Below are 25299 nucleotides of genomic sequence, written 5' to 3'. Positions count from 1 at the left end.
ATTAGCATTTTCTACCAAATGTATATGATTTTTTGCATTATTCTGAAGATTTGCCTACAAAATGAGCACAGAATGTAGATTTAGTGTGGATCTGAAATGTTTTGTGAGAGCATACCTCTCTGTTTAGAGGACTTCTCCAGCTCATCCTCCAGTTTGCTCAGGTCCGACTGGAAGTCCTGACTGCCGCACACGTTGAAAAGTCTCTCTTCATAGTTGACCAGCTGCTCTTCCTTATGTTTGATTTCTGCCATGAAGTGAGTCTTCTTCTGTTCTCCAGATGCAAGCTCCTTACTAGGAAAAATAAAAATGAAAAGTCTTGTCTAGTGATGCTAGTTAATTTATCTGAAGGCTGCAAAGGATGTATTAACATTTATTGGGAATTATTTCTGCACTGTTAAAGTTGGAGAATAATTACATTTTATTGTGCAAATACAGCATTTGGAAAATCGTACATTCTCCGATATTATTTTACACATAAACATGTATTTTATTGACATGTGTGAACTTACAAACAGTTTATGTACACTACTACAAGTGCAAGTCATATCTGCCATATTTGCTAGACAGACCTATTTTAGACATGTCTGTGTAAGCTAAACGTCACCATTTGAAAACTACACTGCATCATCATTTATGGCATTCTCTAGCTTATTGTAATAAACGTTTGCAGAAAAACAAATCAAAGTGCGACAGACTTCATTTTGCTGAGCCGTTCTCTGGTGGAGTTGATCTCTCTGGTTTTGGAGTGGATCCAGTCTGCCAGCTCGCTCTTGCTTGGGAAGTGTCCCAGAAGAGACACCAGCTCTTCATTGTGTCTCGACTTGATCTTCCTCACTTGCTCCTCTTTCTCCATCTGGAATCCGAAGCAGAGATGAACTATTTATTTTCTAGTTGGATAAAGCTGTCACTTTGCAAGCCTCTGACTGGCATAAGCACTGATCATAAAACTGCTATATATGAGTATAGATCACACTATCCAGACATTAATGTGCTGTATATTCTGTATACTGCCATAACTGCCTAGAAAGAATGTCTTTTGTTATAAGTGACGTCCAGTTAATATCTCACAGTTTGCTCTGATTCAGCACATTTTGATAAATGTAATAATGGGAATAATTTGGTTAATCCGTAACTGTAAACTGTGAAATTGTAAACACTCTTGCTTTTTAAAAGTAGTATGAACACATAATTTCTGAAGGAAAAATTTTATAGATTGCACATGACCTAAATAAATAATTATCTATTAAATCTATAATCTCTTAAATGAAAGAAATTAATCTGAAAAATTAGCATAACAGGAAATGGATGACTAATGTTTGTAATGAATTATGTGTTTGACTGACCATTCATTTTCATTTCTTGCTTTAGGCAGCATGGAATGTTATAAACTATTTTGATGCCCCATCAAACATTTTAAAATAAACCTAGCATTAGTTTTCATTTTAATAGGCATCAGTTAAACTTTTTTTGTTGAAACTGAAATTTAACACAATTTACCTATTGTTAAAAATAGTTATTTTTTTGTGATGTATAAATGACAAACTGAAGTGTTTATAAAACACTGGAGGATATTAGGTGGTCAGGAAATTGCAGAAAGACTGTGCTGACATCTAGTGTTACAGTTATATACTGCAAACATTGTGCTGGCAAACTCATACACATCTAGAACTTAACACATTTTGTAGGATATATTATGGTATCTCGAGATTATTAGCTGAATCCTGGATGTTTCTGTGTTGTTCAGATGTGCAGTTTAGTATCATCAAGTTATGTTTACCACAGGCTTTTATTTTACTCGTAAATTGAAAAACCTCATAACAAAACCCCATAGGAAATCATTTTGAAGGAACCAAGAGCGAATTAACCCTCCTGGTTCTGTTGTCATCTCTGCACCCTTTATTGTTTGCTGCATTTGTTTCAGAATTAAGCATAAAGGTGTTATCATAATGGACGAATGAAGCATTTATAAAGCGCTTTTCTAATGTACTACTGTACAATACTGTACATACGGTCTCTCCTCAACCACAACTGGAGAGAGTCAGGACTTCGGTTTAACGTCTCATCTGAAGGACGTGCTTTTATTGACAGTATAGTGTCCCCATCACTATAATGGGGCGTTAGGACCCACACAGACCACAGGGTGAGCAGCGCCCCCTACTGGCCTCAACCTAGTTCTCCCAGGAGTCTCCCATCCAGGTACTGACAGACTCAACCCTGCTCAGCTTCAGTGGGGAACCAGTCTTGGGCTACAGGTGATATGGCTGCGGGCGAGAATGATGTGTGTGTTCACCTTGTTCTTCTTGAGCATGTCCATCTCTGCATGTGCCCTGGTGTGTGTGTTGAGCAGTTCCATCTCCTGGTCCAGTCTGCGCTGGGCCTGATCCAGTTCAGTTTTCTCCTTCTGTAGATCGATTACTTCTGCCTTCAGACTGTCCACAGTACAGGCCTGCGTGGCATTATCAAGCTCTCGCTCCTATAAACACACATACATTAAGAAAAACACATACAAAAGCAATGCAGGGTGTCAATGATGGTAGTTCTGTTTCTGTTTTCTTTCTACAATTTATTTTTCAGATTTTGGGCCAGATTTACTAAACAGGGCAAATTAGCGTGAGACTGTAATCCCATAGAAAGCGCAGATGGGAGTGGCAGACATGTCAAGCACAAAATGGACAAGACATGTTTTTTGTGGCCGTTAAATAATGTTGCAAATACCAGTAAATTGACAACCGCAAATCCTAGTAGATTACGTTGTATAATTTATTTAAATACACTTCTCTATACACTATACTAGTGCACGCGTTAAAGAAAACTAAGTATACTTTGGGCTTAATGCTCAAAGCAAGTTTAGTGGTGTAGTGCAGATCTAACCGCTTTCTGAAGCTCAGTGTCCAGCTCTTGCAGTCTGCTAGAGGAGCCCTCCAGTTTTTGGAGATCACACTTGATGTTCTTCAGTTCCTGTTGTTTCTTGGCCTGTATGTCTCTCTTCAGCTCAACGGTTCTCTCTAGACCGGTCTTCTTATCACGGAGATCATCGATGCTTTGCTGCTTCTGTGCCTCTTTCTCCTGCATATCTTGCTGAAAACAAGAAATTATTATAAAAAAATGGCAACTTGTTACAATACTAATATTGAACTTTGGAAAATATATGTTATATAATATATATATATATATATATATATATATATATATATATATATATATATATATATATATATACACATACATACAGTGAGGAAAATAAGTATTTGAACACCCTGCTATTTTGCAAGTTCTCCCACTTGGAAATCATGGAGGGGTCTGAAATTGTCATCGTAGGCGCATGTCCACTGTGAGAGACATAATCTAAATAAAAAAAATCCAGAAATCACAATATATGATTTTTTAACTATTTATTTGTATGATACAGCTGCAAATAAGTATTTGAACACCTGTCTATCAGCTAGAATTCTGACCCTCAAAGACCTGTTAGTCTGCCTTTAAAATGTCCACCTCCACTCCATTTATTATCCTAAATTAGATGCACCTGTTTGAGGTCGTTAGCTGCATAAAGACACCTGTCCACCCCATACAATCAGTAAGAATCCAACTACTAACATGGCCAAGACCAAAGAGCTGTCCAAAGACACTAAATTGTACACCTCCACAAGGCTGGAAAGGGCTACGGGGAAATTGCCAAGCAGCTTGGTGAAAAAAGGTCCACTGTTGGAGCAATCATTAGAAAATGGAAGAAGCTAAACATGACTGTCAATCTCCCTCGGACTGGGGCTCCATGCAAGATCTCACCTCGTGGGGTCTCAATGATCCTAAGAAAGGTGAGAAATCAGCCCAGAACTACACGGGAGGAGCTGGTCAATGGCCTGAAAAGAGCTGGGACCACCGTTCCCAAGGTTACTGTTGGTAATACACTAAGACGTCATGGTTTGAAATCATGCATGGCACGGAAGGTTCCCCTGCTTAAACCAGCACATGTCAAGGCCCGTCTTAAGTTTGCCAATGACCATTTGGATGATCCAGAGGAGTCATGGGAGAAAGTCATGTGGTCAGATGAGACCAAAATAGAACTTTTTGGTCATAATTCCACTAAACGTGTTTGGAGGAAGAAGAATGATGAGTACCATCCCAAGAACACCATGCACTGTGAAGCATGGGGGTGGTAGCATCATGCTTTGGGGGTGTTTTTCTGCACATGGGACAGGGCGACTGCACTGTATTAAGGAGAGGATGCCGGGGCCATGTATTGCGAGATTTTGGGGAACAACCTCCTTCCCTCAGTTAGAGCATTGAAGATGGGTCGAGGCTGGGTCTTCCAACATGACAATGACCCGAAGCACACAGCCAGGATAACCAAGGAGTGGCTCTGTAAGAAGCATATCAAGGTTCTGGCGTGGCCTAGCCAGTCTCCAGACCTAAACCCAATAGAGAATCTTTGGAGGGAGCTCAAACTCCGTGTTTTTCAGCGACATCCCAGAAACCTGACTGATCTAGAGAAGATCTGTGTGGAGGAGTGGGCCAAAATCCCTCCTGCAGTGTGTGCAAACCTGGTGAAAAACTACAGGAAATGTTTGACCTCTGTAATTGCAAACAAAGGCTACTGTACCAGATATTAACATTGATTTTCTCAGGTGTTCAAATACTTATTTGCAGCTGTATCATACAAATAAATAGTTAAAAAATCATACATTGTGATTTCTGGATTATTATTTTTTTGATTATGTCTATGCACCTACGATGACAATTTCAGACCCCTCCATGATTTCTAAGTGGGAGAACTTGCAAAATAGCAGGGTGTTCAAAAACTTATTTTCCTCACTGTATATATATATAAAAGTTATAAAAGTTTCAGGATATTTATAAATATCTGAATTAATTTGATTGTAGAATTTTCTGTTAAGCATTAAATAATACAAAAATAATATAATTAAAGGGTTACTGTTACCCAAACATTACATATGTCTCTATATTGGACCCCTTCATAAAGAGTATAAAAACTGGCAATGCAAAATATATATAACAAAAGAGCGTGAACTGGGTGGTAAATGACATCCTGCAGTTCAATTATCTACCATAGTTTGGTTGAGGGCTTCAGTGTCCTGGTCCAGTCTCTCTTTGACTTGTCTGTGGAAGCTCTGGAGTTGTCTTTCGTTAAGAGGTGTCCGATCATAGCCCTCCAACTCCAGGGAAGACGCTAAACTCTTCACCTGGGTGTCCCTCCTTTTAATGTTCTGTGTGTGTCTATCTGCCTCCAACTGCAGACGGCCTTCAAATGAACAGAAACAATGACGATGAACAGTTCTGAGAAAGAATAAACTTTTTTCCTGCTAAAAATGCATTTTGAGCAAAATCACTCGATGTGAAAGTATTAGTTTTTAGTGCATGTCTATAAGTATAGTGTACTTTAGGACTGCAATAACTAATCTATAAAATCTAAATTTCTTAAGTGAAGTAACTTTGCAGTAGTAGCAATTTCAATTTAAAAAGAGGATAAATGATGAAGGCCACAAAGTGGGATAAAAGCAAAAATATATGTGTTTAACGCCAAGTTGCCAAAAGCTCGAGACGAGAGCACTTTATATAAGAACTTCTAAAAAGGTCATGATCATGTTTGTGTGTGGCCTGCAGGTTGCCACACCAAGTGCTTGTGTTATTTAATGGGGCTAATATATACTTTTTTCCCACTTAATCATAGAAGTCATGAACAGATCAAAATAGCTGCTTGTTGAAACTCTAGTGAATCTACCCAATACCACCTTCCTGTGACTTACAAAAGCAAGTAGCAAATCAGGCTGCGATGTAAACTAAAAAAAGGACGTCACTATTCTTCTATTGACTCTTTTAAATACTACAATCAACGAAACAACCATTTGATCATATACAGAGAACACATTTCCACCACACAACAATAAATGAATAGCAAAGGAGCAAACGACTACCTTGCTCAACTAGCAAGTCAGATTTGATGCGGTTCATCCTCTGGCACTCTCGGCCGGCCCGTTCAAACTCGCGCTGGCACTCCGTAAGTTTCCTTTCCTTCTCTTTGACAGTCTGCTGGTGGTTCTGATACATGTCCTGCAGCTGATCATCTGAGCCCTGAAACACCTAAAAACACAGCACAACACAGAGTCAAGGCGCCCCAAGGAATGAACACACGGTGTGCTGCAAGGCTCTGTCTTAGGCCCTTCGTTTTTCTTTCCGTACATGCTCTCTTTAGGTGATATGTTTTGAAAACATGGTATTACGTTTCATTGTAATGCTGACAACTCTACATTTCTACAGACTCCAGACATTTTTAATATTGATGGTTTTCTCTCTGTTTTATTACAATTTAAGAAGAAACCTTTGGGGAGAGAAAGAGGGGAGGAATAAATCGAGACATGACTCAGGTTGAACTCAAAACTGTCACTTGGGGACATTTAATTTAATATTCAATAATATTATTGATCTGCCTGCATTGACACCATTATATGAGAACTGAAGTGAGCTGGATGATGGCATCACTGTTTTCTCCAGAGTTGCTATATATATATATATATATATATATGAATAACTTTTTACACCAAAAATGAAACATCACTGAGCTTACTGGACTGTGACGCTGTTTTCTTCTGGAAACAAACTTTGCTGCATTATTTTCCTGTTATCTCTGTAAAGCTGCTTTGAAACAATCTGTATTGTAAAAAGCGCTATATAAATAAAGGTGACTTGACTTTACTTGACAACCAGTGGACCAAAGCATCAACACTAATGTTACTTCAATGGGAGCACTGTTGAGAACTAACACATAAAAAGTTTATTTGGATCCCCAGTAGTCCAGAAGAACCCTCAGGTAAATTAAGAAAATTGAATGGCTTTTAGTAAGAAAACGTAGTGGATGGACCTCTTTTATTTTTAAACAATATTAAACAAATGACAAAGATAAGCAAGCAAACGCAAACGCAACCCCTCATTCCAACATCAGATGAACAGCAGCAGTTAATATACCAAAACCCTAAATTACTGAACATCCTGTACATGTTTTCTATGCAAAACACTTCCTCTGCTTTCACATGATCATTATCTGGCATTTATGACTAATACTGAGAAGCAGTGAAAGCTTCATAACTGATGACTGATGTTTAAAAAAACAAAACCTTGGGTTACCTGCTCCATCTTTTCCTCTAGTTCCCGGTTATCATCCTCCATCTGTTGCTTCCTGCTGTCCAGAGCTTTGATGTCATTATCCAACTTCATTATTTTGCTGAGGCTGCTGTCTATGTCATTCAGTCGGTTCTGAAAATATGGGGAAAGTGTGTTTAGTGAATATACATCACATGACTGCATGAGTGTATGGGCTAAAATTCAACTCATGTGCAGTCACAAGCACACATTTGGACTATTTTACAGTGGGACTCATCTATCTTTCGTTTTTAACTCAACTGATCATAATGTGAAGCTTCTGTTTTTGCACTGATGTCAGAGTTATCAATAATTTAGGATCAATTTTATCTTTTAGTTTGGTATCAAAATAATAAGTAAATAACAAGTATCAAATAAAAAGAAAAAAAGTATTAATCTTGATGACCTTTTTATTAATAAAGAATTTAAATGACTGGATTATTTAAAAATACACATTATTACATGTTTATGTAAATACATACATGTAAAACATATATTTTTGGGATGAATTTGCTGCCAAAGACAACAACGATATGAATAAAATCATATATCAGGATATAAGTAATTTTATTACATGATAACGATAAAAGCTTTACATTTTAGGTTATGATATCAAAAATGTTGAAACCATAGAAATGTCATAATTCTTGTCACCAATGTCAATATCACAAAAAACTAATACTAGCCTTAAAAAAAAAAAAAAAAAAACTCAAGCTCACTGAAGACATGTAAACAGTCAGCGATAAAATAAGAATAAGAAACCAATTTCCAAGCAATATGACCAAACAAAAAAAAAGAAAAAGCTACAGCAGAACAAATAAATAAGAAATGCTACATAAACTGTATAATCAAATGTATAAAAAAAACACTATAGTCTTCAATGGGTTTCTTCTTATTAAATGTACAAAAGTGATTTAGTCAGTGAGAGATTTTCTCTCTTTTGTAGTTTGATTATCATGAAAGACAGACAGCAGGAATATAAGGCACTTTAAGACCGAATACCCTGACCCAATATATTGTTACACATGAGTTTTCTTTCTCAGCTGTTTACTTTCACTTAAGACATAAATTAATGTTTTTAAGACAGGCATTTTGACACTACTTTGTGTATTTAACCATTCAAGGCTAATGCTTGAAAACGCATGCAAATGATACGTTTTCGTGACCATGTCGCACAGCAACGTGACGTGAGCGTGTAACTGCGATAGAGACGCTAGTCCAAAATTTGTACCGGTTAATCATGTTTACCGGCCCACCCATACACCTGCCTCTATTAAATACAATTTTAAATATTCATTATCCAAAACAATCAACTGCCACAGATCTCAAAAATGGAAAACCTCTATTCTAAAATCCCACAGAAAATAAAAAGAAAACCGGATCAGCCAACAAATTGCCGTCACAAATTCTTGGTGTCTCACCTCCAGTGGGTCAATCTGATTCTCGATGCGTTGGACATTCTCTTTGGAGGAAGAAAGCTGAGCCTCTTTAGTGGACAGCAGCTCTCTAATCTCTAGGGCTTTATCTTTGTTCTGTTTTAGGTACTTGAGCTCCATCCTGCAGGAATTAACAGTCTGGGCCTGCTTCTGCCTCAACGTCTTCAGGGTGTCCAATACCTTAATGTACCTTTAAGCAAAAGGCTGTGGTTATTTTCAGCCATTCATTTGCAATGCCAACTTAATATGAGTAAATGACGCCACAGGACAAGCCAATGTGCAAAAACAGTCTGTTTAAATAGACAATCATTTATCGCCATCTACTGGTGTAGGCCTACAGAATTAGACCCATAGAGTCAAAGCTTCTCTGGCATGATTGTTGAGAATTTACAGTAAATACAAAACATATATTGTGTAGATAATACACAGCAGTCATTTATAGGGTAAAAAGATGCATTAAACAAAAGGGGAAATAAATAATTATATACAAATATCAAAGTTTTAAAAAAGACTTTGGAAGGGGATGATGTTGTTTTCTTGTAGGCCGATATCATTTAATGTTATATATATACACATATACAGTTGTGGTCAGAATTAAACATACCCCTGGTAAATATGATCAAAAATTACTGTAAAAAATAAATCTGCATCGGTTGCAATCTGCATTGGCAAAAATCTAACCTTTCATTGAAGTAAAAGAATTGAAAGTGGGGGGGGAAATCACATTATGAAATAAATGTTTTTCTCCAAAACACGTTGGCCACAATTATTGGCACCCCTAGAATTTTTTATGAGTAAAATATTTCTGAAGTATATTCCCATTAATATTTACCTTTTTTAGCACACCAGGAACTAAGAACATGAAATTGTCCAGCTATGACTTCTTGTTTCACAGGAGTTTATATATGAGGAAACACAAAGGCCAAATTCCCTTAATCATCCATCACGAGTAAAACCAAAGAATATAGTTCTGATGTGCAGCAAAAGATTGTTGAGCTTCACAAAATAGAAAGTGGCTGTAAGAGAATAGCTAAAGAATTGAAAATCCCCATTTTGACCATCAGGGCAATAATTAAGAAGTTATAATCAACTAAAGATGTTACGAATCTGCCAGGAAGAGGACGTGCGTCTATATTGTCTTAATGGACAGTGAGGATGAAAGTTTAAGTGGCCAAAGACTCTTCAATAATCACAGATGGAGAATTGCAGAGATTACTTGAGTCTTGGGGTCAGAAAGCCTATTTAAAAAAAAATCAAACAACCCCTCCATCACCACATGTTGTTTGGGAGGTTTTCAAGAAAAATGCTCCTCGCTCCTCCAAAAACAAACTCCAGCATATTCAGTGGTCAGACACGACTGGATCTTCAAACAACACAGGGTTCTGTGGTCAGATGAAACTAAAAAAAGAGCTTTTTGGCAGCAAACACGCTAGATGGGTTTGGTACACACAAGGATAAAAAGTACCCCATGTGTACAATTTAATATACCATTGGATCTTATATGTTGTGGGCCTATTTTTCTGCTGGAGGTCCTGGACTTCTTATTCAGATACATGGCATTGTGGATTCTATCAAATATCATCAGATAAAAAACTAAAACCTGACGCCTTCTGCTAGAAATCTTATAAAGGGCCATGGTTGGATCTTCCATCAGGACAACGGTCCAAAACAAACATCAAAATCAACACAAAAATGTGTTAGGGAGCACAAAATGAAGCTTCTGTCATGACCGTCCCAGTTCCCTGACCTGATGAGTGGAGTGATCTCTTGTCAGTTATTCTCCAAACTCATCAAGCATTATAGGAGAAGACTCAGAGCAGTTATCTTGGCAAAAGGAGATTGCAAAAAGGTATTTAATAACAGGGGTGCCAATAATTGTGGCCAACGCGTTTTGGAGAAAAACATTTATTTCATAATGTGATTTCCCCCCCACTTTCAATTATTTTACTTCAATGAAAGGTTAGATTTTTGCCAATTTTTTGAATGAAAGATCAAAAGCCATTTTTGATCATATTTACTAGGGGTATGATTCATTAAAAATGCTGTCATGGGGATGAGATATCTATGAGGCAAGAATAGAGATAAAAGATATCTTTTGAAATAAAATAATGGCTTGATGAACTCATAAACTGAATGAAAACATCCTTCACACTCCAAAAGCATTATTGCTACAAAAATGACTAGACAAAAATTAAAGGCATTCAGTGCTGTTGCCTATTAAGCAATTGTGAAGGGGACCGTCTAATTCTAAGGTTCAGAGAGAGGATGTCAAATGAAAAACTAAAACATGATGCAAATTTTACCAAAAGAGTCATATGTGGACCTCAGGAAAAGAAGAACAATAATAAAAAGTACAATATGACCCTTTCAATGAATGAAGCTTCAGTGACAAAGCCATTGTCCAGATAAAAATACCTTGTGGCTGAGAAAATCTCATCAAACTTCTGCTTGAGGGCTTTCCCTTCACTGAGAGGCCAGTTGGACTCCTCTTGGTGGCAGAAGATGACATGGCTGATGACAGCTTTGGAGACGCCCAGGGATGAGATCATCTCACGGTCTAGTTCAGCACATTTAGAGCTCAGGCTCACTTTCTCTCCGTGCCTGACATCAAGAGAGGTCAAGATGTATTAACATCCAACAAGCAAATGAGTGCTTCAAACAGGGACCATAATGTACACTTTTCAAGAGCCAAGTGGAAGCAAGAAATGGCAAACCTCATGAATTCCAGCACAAGACATTTAAAACAACAGTCTACAACCTCCTCACATAAATCAATAAATAAAAGAGATTCTAAAGTTCTACAAAGGAAACTGTTGTTTCATAAAAATATGCACAAGAGAAAAAAAAACACCAAAAAGTAAATGTTATGGATAGCAAAATGTCACAAATATAATTAATTTATATTAAAAATGTATATTAATTTAAATCACATATAAATAAATAGACAAACCATTAAAAGTTTTTCACATTAAACTGATCAAAAAGTGACAGTAAAAACATTTATAATGATACAAAACATTTATATTCTAACTGATGCTGTTTTTATTATTTTCTATTCACCTAATAATCCTGAACAAAAATGCATCAGTTTCCACAAAAATATAATAATAAGAAGAAATGTTTCTTGAGTAGCAAATCAGCATATTAAACAGATTTTTGAAGGATCATGTGAGACTGAAGACTGGAGTAAATTCAGCTTTAAATCACAGGAATAAATTACATTTTAAATATATTATCAGGGCTCTAAACGTACATTTGAGCGCAGTAGCATCAGATCCACCAAGTTCTAGCACCAAAAATAATTAATAATAATATTCATCATTATTAGTTGTACATGTTATTTGTTTTTGTTTTTTAAAATGCACCTTTGAAAGTAATTTGAGTTGAACTAACATGCAAAAATAACTATATGGTTTATATGATATCTGTTATAATAGCCTAAACACATTTAGTATAAATACAAAAGCAAAAAATGCATATATCTTAAAAACAAAACAAGAAATACTGTTATTATATTCCATTACTTCTTTAATATATTTACTGTAATAAAGAAGTACATGTCTACATTAATAATATAACAGAATTCAATATAAATATATATTTTACAGTTTACAGGAAAAAAGGTCACAGTCTAGAGTATAGAAAATAGAAAATAATATTTTACAGTATTATTATTTTTACTGTAGTTTTGCCTTGGTGCGCATAAGAGATTAGTAAGAGACAACTTAATATTGAACAATATTCTTGATCTGCCGTCACTGACGCTATTATATGAGAACTGAACTAGGCTGGACGATGACATCACTGTTTTATCTAGAGCTGCTGTATATATAAATTAACAAAATTAATAACTAATGATTTGTATACCGGAAATGAACCAACTCTGAACTTACTTAAACTTGACAATGAAACTATTTTCTTCTAGATCTGCTGTACAGCAGAAACAAACTTTGTTGCATTATTTTCAACAATCTGTATTGTAAAAAGTGTTATATAAATAAAGGTGACTTGACTTGAAAAAACAAAACTTACTTGATTCTGGTAATGACACCCTCAAGGGTTTTGAACTCAGTTTTCTTGCCCTTCTGTGTGCTTTGCATAGACCTCTGGACAGCCACAGCATCGCCATTCACATCTCTAAACTGGAGTCTGATCTGTGCCCGTACATCCGTTTCATGAGCATCCTACAACAGAACAACACTATCTATAACACTCTTGCATGGACAATACAACCTGTTTTTGCAAAAGTTGAATAACACAAGCAAAAATACCTGTAAATCAGAACATTTCTATTACAGCTTAGATTTGTTTACTTGAATTACTCCTGTCAAGGACCTACTTTGGGATCGTGGACAAATGTGTTTCCTTTACTTCCTGGTGGAAAGTCTCCTGAAGTGATGTATTTGAGACACTCAATGATGGTCTGGAAATTCATAAAAAGAAATAGTTCATATCCACCTTTTTTCTTGCGCCCCATGACGCAAAGTGTGAATTTTGGGAGTAACTTCTGTTAAACTGAAAAACAATCAGCTAAAAGTTCACTCTATGAACGCAATAAAAAGCATTTTCAAAAACTGGGTACAATGAGATGACGTTATTCTACTCACCCTTCAACCATCAAACATCGAAAGGACAGTTAAAAGTGTAAAAGCTTTAACAAATTACTACAACAGACCATAATAATAACCCCCGATTATTTCCACAGAAATATTACGGATGTGTTACATATCGCTGTAGAAAAATATGTCTGTATTATTTAATGCGTTACCTTAATCAAAAATGTTCATTAACTGGAACATTGAGTGATAAAAATCCAAAGCGATGTAAGTCATTGCGACAGACAATGAATATTATCTTTACCTGCCTTAGAAATACTTCAGTAAACACTGCTAATAGGGATTAGAAGTAAAAAGAGGAGATGATTACATTTTAAAGCATCCGTGTGAAAACAAACCTGGAAAAAGACGTGAGGATTTGGGGAGAAAAAAACATGGGGTGGATTCCAGTGAATTATTCATGGGATATATCATAAATATATTTGCAAGAGCAGACCACAAATGTGCAGTATATGTTGTCCTTTTTGAATACTGTCACAGCTGAATACAAAGGTAAAGATAAATAATTCAGAAGGCCTTTCTTAACCCCCTGAAGCCGTATGGAGTACTTTTATGATGGATGGATGCATTTTTTCGGCCTTCAAAAACAAGGTAACATTACCATTATAAAGCTTGGAAGGGCCAGGACATTTTTACATAACTACGATTGTGTTTGGCTGAATGAAAAAAATCATATACACCTGGGGTGGCTTGAGTGAATCTCTTCTAAACACTCTTCTCATTACCAGCATTTCAATTATACACACACACTGACTGACAGCAATATACAAACCGTTTTTCCAGCTCCGTTAGGTCCCACAAGCACCGTGAGAGGGCTGAAGAAGGAGATCACTTGTTTGTCTTTATCCTCAACTCCAAAACTCCTCACTCCCAGAATACTCATCTTTTCAATCTTTGACATTTTGGACCAGTGCTTTGACTTGTAGCCTTGAAATGATACAAAAGTCTAATTAATTATCAGTGCACACAATTAAAAAATCGCATTTTAATAACCAGAACTTGAAAGTGATGTTGTCAATTTATTCCTATATTAAGGAAAGCCTGTGAAGTTGATTAGATTGTACAAATAATTACTTGAAACACAGTCGTACTAACGTTACATTGCAGCTGGGCTGGCAAAAATTCAATTAATAATTTAACACGGCTCTAAAATAGCATTGCATTTTATTAAAATAACTCACTCAGAATAAATAACGCAGTAAACTCCACGTAAACTGTACTAGTTTGTTTTGACTGCAGGCAGTCAGTCTCAGTCAGTCGCGTGTTTCCCGCGTCGGCGCAGTGACGTACTTCCGCAAAACTCAGCGTCACGAGAATCATCTAGAAACTACATATCCCACAATGCAATTTTATTATAATAAAAAAAAATCTTAACAGCGATTCTTTTCATTTAATAACGAATAGATAAAATACAAACAATTGTGATTTGTATATATAATTAAATAATATTGAGGGAAAAAAAATAAATTATATTCTCTTATTTTCCCAGAAGTCCCATGACCATATTACAATTCCATGCACTGTTTTGATTTTTTATGTAAATTCCAACAGCTGAATTAAAACCGTGAACTTTGTAGTATTTCTCATATTATAGCCTACATTAAAACAGGATTTGCTGAAGTAGTGCTATTTTGAACACAGCCATTGTAAGATTATTATTTTTGCTTTCAGAACTAAAATGGTTTTCTAGCAGCACATTCTCAAAACTTATCAAATGCTCTTGTCACGAGATGCAACTTTTCTTAAGAAACTGTTGGTTAGTTTAACAGTATCAACATGAACATTACCAAAGTTTGGTTTGTAGATGTGGACGAAGAAGAGCTTTCAGCTTTAAGGATGTGCGAAATGGTCGAATCGTGTTCGCGTATTCAATAATTTCAAAGGCTCACGGACCTGCAAACCTCCACCCACAATCGCTCAAATCTTCCCTCTCATGCTGTTTCTTGTCTGTAAGTACTCCAAAGTAGGATCATATCATTCACATTGATTTACTGACCGTGTGAAACAGGTGAAAAGTACATATTCTGATGTGTGGAGTCACATTTGATATTACGTTGGCTTTCCAAAACGACAAAATTCTGTAATAGCTCATTATTCTCAATTGCATTTTATACAAACATATAATTTAAAAGCAATGTGAATTGTTCTACATATTTTGTTTATATTCACATTAATTCGGCAGGCACATTTTCCCATTTAAAGTTTATTGTCGTTGTCATCACCACATCCGTCCACTTGGTGGCGGTGGTGTTTCGTTTCTTTTCTTCAGGCATTTAATAAAATTAAAAATTAAAAATAATAATAAAAGAGGCTCAAATGAGATTCCAGCTGAAGAGAGTGAGTAGAGTCACGAGGGTGAGGATATAATAAAAACAAGAATCTACAGTTTGGAAGAATTAAGATTATTTAAATGAAAAATTAAGATTATTTAAAAAAAGTAACCTTGTGAAATATCATTATAATTTAGAATAACTGTTTTCTATTTTAAAATGTAGCTTATTCCTGTGTTGTCAAAGCTAAATTTTCAGCATCATTACTCCAGTCTTCAGTGTCACATGATCAAGTCAAGTCACCTTCATTCATAGCACTTTTAACAAAACAGATAGTTTCAAAGCAGCTTTCCTTCAGATACTTCAGAAATCATTCTAATATGAACTTCCGTTTGAAGCCGTTTCAAGATGTTCAATTGCAAGTACTTTGAAGTTTAAAGTAGTTTCAATTTTGAAGGTTTTGAAGGCAATACAGTCTCTCAGGAAAAAATAGATGTTTGGATTAGTGCTGCTAGCATGTTTCTAGAATGAATTAGCATGCTAATTCACTAATTGACACAGACATATATATATATATTCCCAGGTCCCAAAAACTGTTCCAACTGTGCTGTTTGTCTTTATAGCATTGCAGCACATGGCTCAGGGGGATGACACGATACGTGAGGCACTTTACCACCTCAGAGACCTCATGGATTATGCACATCTCTTCACATTTGTAAGTAACATGCTCAGTGAACATAAACATGACAATCTTACTTAGCCTCAATCAGCCTCCTAGCTTTCTAGGCCGTGAACCAGTAGCCTATATCGTGTACATTAATTCGGACACTGTGAGGACAGTATGACAACGCCCTCTCTATGCAACATCACTACTGGTGTTTATGAACAACAGCAGCACTGAGATCTTTATTATATTATGTTTTAATGTTATTTAAAGTATATTATGATACATACTTTTCTTGTTATGTATACGCGAAACATTTCAGCCGTAAATAAATGATAAATGTTATGTTCATTACCTGTCTAGCGATGTAGGTTTATGCTGAAATATGATTTAATAATGGTTTGTATTTTTAAAACATCTACCGTGTGTCATTATGTGTAGTGAGTTGGCTCACATGATTTATGTTTCGTGCTTCCGAACTTCCATCAGGAATAGTTAACCCAAAAATATTTTGTGATGTTGTTCCAAACCTGTATGAGTTTCTTTTTTCTGTTGAACACAAAAGATATTTTGAAGAATGTTAGTAACCAGGCAGTTGATGGTAGCCATTGACTTTTATAGTATTTTTTTCTTCTATGGAAGTCAGTGGGGTTCATCAACTGTTACTAACATTCTTCAAAATATCTTCTTTTGTGTTCAACAAAAGAAAGAAACTCCTAGGCTACAGGTCTGGTTTTCACAGTGCATTGTGGGACTTATATGACGCGAACGCTTCAGTGCACTGGAAAGATTGAGACAGCTCTTAAAATGGCCGACTCCCTGATCAGTGCCCTGACTACTGAACTAGGAAACTGATTGAGACGCACCCTTAAAAAAGATTGTCAATTGTCACTTAAAATTTCTGCATTTATACTATAAATAAACCGTTTTTTTAAAGACCAACACTATAATTTTCTGCATCTTTTAAAGGACATGAACACAGTCTACATGCCGAATGTGCATATTGAAAGCGGAGAGGTGAGTTTCGAGTAGCTTAACAGGCCTGTAGAGGAAATATGACATTTGAAGATATCATATACTGTATATTTTCTTTCAGATGTGCAGCTGTAAAGAGTTCATTGCTCAAGAGCTTCTGAAGACATTAGTTTCAGCAGAAATCACTGATCAAGACGGCGCTGTCGAATCTCGCACTGCTCTTCGACTCTTACTGCACAACATCAGATTTCTCCTTCAGAATTCGGTAAGCGAGATGTCTCTCTGTCTCTCTCTCTCTCTCTCTCTCTCTCTCTCTCTCTCTCTGTCTGTCTCTGTCTCTCACATATATGTGACTTGAAAGTTGGCCCAATGATGTATTCAGGTATGTGTATTTTTCTTTCCTTTATGTTGTTTTGCAAGATCGGAGAACACTGTCTAAAAGACAAAGTCATGGTTCGCAAGATTCATTTGAGGACTAATCAAGAGCTGACGTTCATCCGTCGGTGTTTCACATTTTTCCAGGACTGGATGTCCAAATGCATAACCAGCAGTGACTTTTGATTCATTCGCTTTGACTTCTGTTTAGATCATTGCATTAAATAGCTGTTTAATTGTCCATTTTATACAGTAAATGGCTTAGCAGGACAACCTCAAAGTTGAAATCTAATATTGATAAGTGCTTTCGACCACAGTTTACTACGTGATTTCTTTAATAATGCTGCAATAAATAATAATGTGTGACCATAACTTGGGAAGCTTTCTCTTTGATGTGCTTTTGGTGCACTATATTTATTTACACTCTTAAAAAGAAAGGTTTCGAAAAGGCAGGTTTTGCTGCGACGCCATAAAAAAAACAAAAAACATTTTAGCAATAACTTTCAGTGATCAGGTCTTAAAAGAATCCTTTTCCCCCTTTTTGTTTAGTGTAAAGAATGTTTTAATATGCCGAAGAACCTTTTTACACTATAAAGAATCTTTTGTGCGATGGATGTTTAAGGTTCTTAATGGAACCGTCGATGCCAATAAAAAACCTTTATTTTTAAGAGTGTCCTTCAAACCTCCATGGGCTGCCACTTCATTTTAACAGCTGTGGGGGAACAAATAGTTGAAATGAGTCAGTGAAATGAGGTTGGATGTGATTCGATTATGAAGTAATGAGTAAGTTACAAGATTATATCTTAAAAGCAGCAGAAATTAACATGGATTAGTTTCTATTTCCTGTCTGGCTCTTGTTTGCTCTATAAAACAAGCTTGTGAAAACAAAAATCCTCTTTGGCCATCTTGTTTTTGTGAGACATTGTCGGTCATGATATTATCTAACACAAATTTTGTATTGGAAATAATACAGTTTGTCATGATCATGTAATATAGTTATCCATGAAAACAGCCCCTAAAGCTGTACTTGAAAGCATATACAGTGCTGGATAGATTACATACAAACTAAGTTACCGATTCCAAATTACATGACAAAATTTGTAGTTAGTAACGTAATCCATTACAATAAACATTTAAGGTAATCTAATCCGATTACTTTTATATTATTTTTGACCTAACTTGTTTATCACATTGATTTTGAATAGGATTGATTTGGCGTAGTATCTGACGGGCTGAGCTCTGGGGACGGGGACGTCTGCTGGGTGGTGATAGTTAGCCCTGATCCAACACAAAGATTTCAGCGTTGGCAGAACTGCAGATTCAGTCATGGCCAGTCCGGGTCAAAGCAGCAAACCGTGCTGCAAAGTCCATAGTTGGTCCGGTCTTCTGTCATGCACGGTTGCAGAGAACACACAATAAAGAAGAAGATCAGATTAAGAAAGTCTTTAATTATCCACATGAGCAAACTCAAATCAAGGCAGACAAAGAAACACAACGCAAAAAAATGGATAGGAACAAACTGAAGGTCCATGAAAATGAAACTAAGACAAAAATAACTGAATATATGTTACAAGTATGCAATGTTATAAAACTTATAAAGGTATACAGTACCTGAAGCCCACACATACAAAGTTCCTTATCAGGATCCTGAAACAAAAGCGCAGGCAGGTGAAGTGCGGTACGTGGGCAGGAAGTTATTTCGAGGTGGGTCGGGAATCAAATCAGCTGGATCTGTTGGGACTCGGATGGTTTCTAGCAGACACTACACATGCTCTGTTACACAAAAGAGAGACAGCGAGAGAGGAGGCAGCTCACTAACACTGATTTAACAAGCTTCAGCCAAGACAGATACCATATTTCACTGCTCTGACTTTGGAGACATTGGCTGTGTGTGAAAAAAAAAAAAAAAAAACTGTCTATATGGAGAAAAGAAGGCATTAGGGCATGCGATTTAAAGCCAGATGATTGGGAGATTAAAAGCAGTGTCTGGTAGACTGGTTGAAAGAACTTACAGTGTGATTATTCTACAGGGAAATAAGCATTATTAATTTGAAAAAAATAATAATAATTATCTCAATGGTTCGCTTGTCATTAGATGTGATTTTGGGGTGCCTGAAACTGGTTTGAAACCAGATTTCTGGTTGGGATGTTTTTAATGTTTTTGAAAGAAGCCTCAGATGCTCATCAAGACGGCATTTTTTGAACAAACAAGTAAATGTAAAAACAGTAATACTGTGAAATATTATTACAATTTAAGATAACTTTTTTCTCCCTATAATTATATTTTAAAATGTAGTTCATTCCTATGATGCAAAGCTAAATTTTCAACATCATTACTCCAGTCTTCAGTGTCACATGATCCTTCAGAAATCATCTGGTGTAGTCTCACGTGGCCAAACCTTCAGACTGACAGCAGAAGGTCTGGACTCTATCACAGCTTTAGTTGGCCAAGGACCGCCCAAGAAAATTACAGTTAGTTTTGTTCCGCGTCATGTTAGGGGTGTGAAAGTCAATGCCCCCACAATAACAGACCGGCGTACATTTAATAAATTACTCATTCATGAATGTTGTGCACATTTACTGGAACAATGGAGCCACGAAAATCCAGCGTTTAGTTGATCCTGGTAAGTGCTCATTGTCACAGTTGTAAACACGACAGCGTTTTTCTTCCACAAGGGGGTTTGGTGTCACAGCATTTGTTTCCAGGCGGGCCATTAAAGAACGCAACACACACGTCTCCCGGACGTCCTGTATTATTGAACCAATCAGATGACGACTTTGAAAATCCTAAAGTGTTTCCGGTTGAGTGTGCCATAATCATCAGACGTTCAGCCAACGGGCGTGACGTCTGAGGCTGAGACAAGATCTGGTGCTCAAGAAACATTGCTTATTATTATCAATGTTGACAACAGTTTTTCTGCTATTTTTGTTATACTTTTCCAGAATTCTTTATGAATAGAAAGTTCAAAAGAACAGCATTTGAAATAGATTTTTTTGTAACATTATGAATGTCTTTGTCACATTTGTCATACAGGTTACAAAGATTTGAGTCTGGCCCATTGTTGTTTGACCGTTTTCACTGTTGCCTTTCTCTCTATAAATAAAATATAGCAAATCAGGCAAAAAAATCTGATTTTTGGGGATCTCATGTAAAACCTTGAAAGTGGATCCAGAAGATAAGTGTGTTTATTTCTCCCAAGAATTCTGAAGGAGACATCATGGCAACTTTAGGAATGAAAATCCCACCTTACAGTTAAAAAACTAATGGACTATTTTACTCTAGCTCTACTATTTAGTTTCATGATTTGACTCATTAAACACTATTTATAATGGTCACAAGATTTTATTCTTGTTTTGAAATACGTTATTAAACTTGACCAACAGTTTTGTAGAGTTTGAACTTTACTCTTTCAATCAGTACTTCCAAGGCTGGAAATAGTTGCCTAGGGGCTTTATGATATGAAAATGGCCACCAAGCAGACTGGCCTGCCTTAAAGGGACTTTAACATTGCAGTAGTTTCATTCCACTACTCCATTTTGCATAAAGCAGAATATCATATATCTCACATGGGTGGCCATGAGCGTTCTGCGTGAGGTGCTACATACTAGCTAGGGATCAAAGACCAGAACTTCAGTGAGTTCAGGAGATGAGAGGAGATGTCAGTGACCCGGGTGAGACTTCTGCCAGTCCCCCCAAGTTATTATTTTTCATCTGACTAGAATCTCAGATAAATTGATGGTACTTAAAAAAAACTCCTTCAAGGCTTTGACTGAATGACCAAAGACTGCTAGTTATATAAAGCTGAGGTTTTATGATCAAAGAGACTTGTTTATTTGGCCTTTTATCACTTCCTTTTTTCACCACTAAAGTATTTGAGAAGTTGTTTCAAAATAGATCAAACATTTGAAGACTCATAAGATGAGCGTATTAAACTTAATCACTTAACTCATCCCGCACCGTTTGTGTTATACAGACAGAAATTACGCGGGTTGTTGCGGCCCAATTTTGAACAATAAATGGTCAAAACACTAAAAAAGATTTACATTGAAGGAGCATCCTGGGCTCTTTGACTTGGGTTGTGCATTTTCTTTAGGACAAGTTTATATTCTAATAATGTATTTCGAATCAAGAATAAAATCTCGTGACCATTATAAATAGTATAAATAGTGTTCTACCAGTTAGCAACCACCTAACAACTTCCTGGCAACCGTATCCAACCCAGGCTCATTGGAAAAGACTGAATAGTATTTCCTTGTGAAACGCCTCCAATAATCTTTGTTCTATGTTCAATAACTATGATGTGGCTCTGAAAGCTTGAAGTTTGAAGGTGTTAAAACATTAAAACAATGGTGATTGCATTTTTTAATGATGATGATTGAAAGATGGTGTTTTTAATTTAGTAGTCGAGCATTTCCTTTAGGACAAGTAGAAACTGCTGAGGTAGCTGCCCATGCATAGATATTGCAGTGCATATCTTTTAAATAATCCAGATACCTTAATATCTCCAATATGAAATATCATCTACTATATACTATCTCAGCATGTAGACCTACATAAAACGTACATTTACCTTTGTACTTTTAATAAAAAAAAATATAGATTACTAGGAATTTTCTTTGAATTAATATTTGATAAATATAATATTAAAGATTACTTCAAAGAGGCAGGCCACATGTTCATGCTGACCCAAAGATAATTGAAAATTGAAAGTTCTTTATGTAAGACCAAGCTGCAGCTAGAAAGGTGACTGTTTCACTTGTTATCAGAATGATTGCCATCTATTTTCTCCTCATTCAGGTTACAGATATATTGGAAAGCAAGACCAACACAATTCTACAGCCAGAGAAACTGTCAAAAAATCATTCGCAAATTATTTGTAATCAGCCAGAAGGAAAGGGCGAATGAAAAAGGTCAGTAGTGAAAGTAGAAATCTCATTACAGTTATATTGCTTATATGACCCCATATTCAATGTGCACTCTACGCTTGAATTCCTGCCAAATGCTCTTTGCCGTCACATGATATTTGTTGTCACATGATCCAGGGCTATTTTTAACCATGTTCAAATGCAAAGAGAACATAGAGCAACCTCTATTTTGCAGGCACAGCCTAAGGGTACGGATAGAGATATTACATTTCCTATTGACAATCAGTTGATTTACTCCATTATCATGATGATTTATGTAAATCATCAAAGTGTTTGCTTTCAATTTTCATCATTCCCAATTTCCCCTGAAATGTTACATCTTCTCAAGGAAAAAAAACAGCCAATTATCATCTGAAAATGCTCGGTGAAGCGAGAGATTAAACACAATGCTTAATCTCTGAACAAGATTAATTTGGTTGGTGGCTGAGCAGTGGTGAAAAAAAAAAAAAATCTATATTTTTCCAAATAAAATATGTCTGGACCGCGTTGGACCAATTGACCGGCTGTTAAAAGTGTGAACGGGTGTAAATTGGATTGCCGGAAATGTCAGTCAAAACATCAAAGTTGAAACGGCTGATGATTAAAGCCAAGGTCACTTGTTTGCCAGAAAGCCTCAAGTCAAACGGCGGCCCGGTTGCTGTTTGAAATGCGGGCCCTTTCGCCTATCCAATTTAGCACACATTTAAATGGTAGAAAGTAGTTTGATTAATTTGATCTCCCACCTCGTATGTCTTTGGCCTGCTAATAGACCTGTCTGTATCGCTTTGCTTTTCTAATGACACATCATTCTCAGAAAAAGTAGCTGCCTTTGAAAAAGGCTTTTCTTTGTGGGCTGCCAGAAAAGTTGTAGCTTGTCACTCCCTTTCTCTCATCACTGATAATCACTACTGACAACTACATGCCAGTGTGCAGAATATCACCAGGCATCAGTTTAATTACGGCACCAAGGTCATAATGGAGTCCAATTATTACCATCCTGATGACAAATTAAATGAACTTAGTGTCATTAGGGACACTCATTACTTCGACAAATGTCTGCTTTTGCCTCCTCTTGGTTCCCAGACTGATTAGAGAGCAAGTCCTGTCTTACTAGACAGGGAAAGTCATTTGAAGTTGCTCTTCAGTGCAAATACCATATCTAATCTTCTTTTTTTTTTGGCTTTAGTGATAGTCTAAAGCCAAAAGCCAATATGAATATCATCACTGTCTATCATATTGACTTGAGGTCACTAAAGCTAGAAAATAAAATTGATAATTATAACCGGAAAATGTGAGTGGTGCTTGTCTGTGTAGTGGGTGGTTTCTAGTGTGATGCTTGACATTGACAATGCATGAGGTTATTTAGGGCTCCTCTCTATGATATAAATGTATTTCTACATGGTTGTATGCTACTTGATTCACATATTAATAAGCAGCTTGGTTATTATGTGTGGTTGCTAGGTGGATGTTAGGGTGTTCTGCGCAGTTTCGAGGTTGGTTACTGGACTTAGTGAAAAGAGCTATGGAATTTGTTGGCCTTTTTATTGTATACCAATTTTTTGGGGTAAAATTTTGTTCAGTCTCTCACTAGTTTCTGTATAACGTTAGTGTGTGTGTGTGTGTATATATACACATGATCCAGGGCATGATCCATAATACACACACAGTATATACACTCTTGCTGGCCACTTTATAAGGTACACCTTGCTAGTACTGGGTTTGACCCCCCCTTGCTTTCAGAACTGCCTTAATTCTTTGTGGCAGAGATTCAACAAGGTGCTGGAAACATTCCTCAGAGATTTTGGACCATATTGACATGATCGTATCACACAGTTGCTGCAGATTTGTCGGTTGCACATCCATGATGCGAATCTCCTGTTCCTTCACATCTCAAATGTGCTCTATTGGATTGAGATCTGGTGAGTGAGACTTGAGTATAGTGAACTCATTGTCATGTTCAAGAAACCAGTTTGAGATGATTTGAGCTTTGTGACATGCCACGTTATTGTCACGAGATGCACACAAACAAGTAAGATCCAAGTGCAGTTTATTAAGGGTCATCCGTAATCTTAATCCAGGCAGGCAAAAGGTCAAAGTCCATACAAAGCAGTCCAAAACGAGAAACAAACAAGAAACCAACGTAAACAGAACTCCAAAGTGCAGGGTGACATAATACAAGGACTCCATGAAAATGACTGAACAGACAGGGTATAAATACACAGATACTAACAAGGTGAGTGGGAACAGCTGAGTGCAATGATCAATGATAAGACAGACAAGGATGATGGGAAATGCTGTTCATGAGTGGATGTAACAGTGTGGGGAAAAGACCTCTAGTGGACACCCAGGGAACACCAACCAGACACTGTGACAGTTATCCTGCTGGAAGTAGCTTTCAGAAAATGATACACTGTGGTCATAAAGGGATGGACATGATCAGCAACAATACTCAGGTCGGCTGTGGTGTTTAAACAATGCTCAATTGTTACTAAGGGGCCCAAAGTGTGCCAAGAAAATATCCTCCACACCATTACACCACCAGCAGCCTGAACCGCTCATACAAGGCAGGATGGATCCATGCGTTTATGTTGTTTATGCCAAATTTCTGCAGAAATTAAGACTCATCAGGCCAAGCAACGTTTTTCCAATTTTCTATTGTCCAATTTCATTGAGCCTGTGAATTGTAGCCTCATTTTTCTGTTCTTAGCTGACAGGAGTGGCACCGGTGTGTCTTCTGCTGTTGTAGCCCTTCTGCTTCAAGGTAGGATGTGTTGTGTGTTCAGGGATGCTCTTCTGCAGACCTCGGTTGTAACGAGCAGTTATTTGAGTTACTGTTGCCTTTCATTCCGATACTGTTGTCTGGTCATTCTCCTCTGACCTCTGACATCAACAAGGCATTTCGC

At 36.7% G+C, this 25299-nt stretch overlaps 2 protein-coding genes across 2 annotated transcripts in view; one reads left to right on the top strand and one right to left on the bottom strand.

Annotated features, from left to right (window-relative positions):
• The window catches only part of LOC311097900 (DNA repair protein RAD50-like), an 80933-nt gene extending 66429 nt beyond the window's left edge, over positions 1-14504 (bottom strand). The window contains exons 1-13 of the mRNA XM_084137874.1: positions 14389-14504; positions 13980-14134; positions 12931-13014; positions 12624-12775; positions 11007-11192; positions 8577-8781; positions 7141-7269; positions 5934-6099; positions 5067-5260; positions 2872-3078; positions 2291-2473; positions 696-853; positions 116-291 (exon numbers count right to left, since the gene is read on the bottom strand). Coding sequence (XP_083994000.1) covers positions 116-291; positions 696-853; positions 2291-2473; positions 2872-3078; positions 5067-5260; positions 5934-6099; positions 7141-7269; positions 8577-8781; positions 11007-11192; positions 12624-12775; positions 12931-13014; positions 13980-14108 — 1969 coding nt within the window. The 5' untranslated portion in view covers positions 14109-14134; positions 14389-14504. The remainder of the gene's footprint in view (positions 1-115; positions 292-695; positions 854-2290; positions 2474-2871; positions 3079-5066; positions 5261-5933; positions 6100-7140; positions 7270-8576; positions 8782-11006; positions 11193-12623; positions 12776-12930; positions 13015-13979; positions 14135-14388) is intronic.
• Positions 14505-15021: 517 nt separating this feature from the next.
• Positions 15022-17861, top strand: LOC311097913 (uncharacterized protein). Its single transcript, XM_084137913.1, has 5 exons — positions 15022-15156; positions 16101-16192; positions 17111-17158; positions 17238-17381; positions 17537-17861. The coding sequence occupies exons 1-5, from the start codon at positions 15141-15143 to the stop codon at positions 17675-17677; spliced, it is 441 nt and encodes a 146-aa protein (XP_083994039.1). The 5' UTR covers positions 15022-15140; the 3' UTR covers positions 17678-17861.
• Positions 17862-25299: the final 7438 nt, after the last annotated feature.

The sequence above is a fragment of the Abramis brama genome (assembly GCF_963993115.1).
Source record: "Abramis brama genome assembly, chromosome: 15".
Classification (NCBI taxonomy): Eukaryota; Metazoa; Chordata; class Actinopteri; order Cypriniformes; family Leuciscidae; genus Abramis; species Abramis brama.
Note: the sequence above shows the minus strand (reverse complement) of the source record. Positions and strands in the feature narration are given on the sequence as shown.

Bases quoted from the DNA above. Each gene is read 5' to 3' on its own strand.
- LOC311097913 (XM_084137913.1), top strand. The intron at 17,159-17,237 runs GTGAGTTTCGAG...ATTTTCTTTCAG, and splicing joins TGCATATTGAAAGCGGAGAG to ATGTGCAGCTGTAAAGAGTT. The intron at 17,382-17,536 runs GTAAGCGAGATG...TTGTTTTGCAAG, and splicing joins GATTTCTCCTTCAGAATTCG to ATCGGAGAACACTGTCTAAA.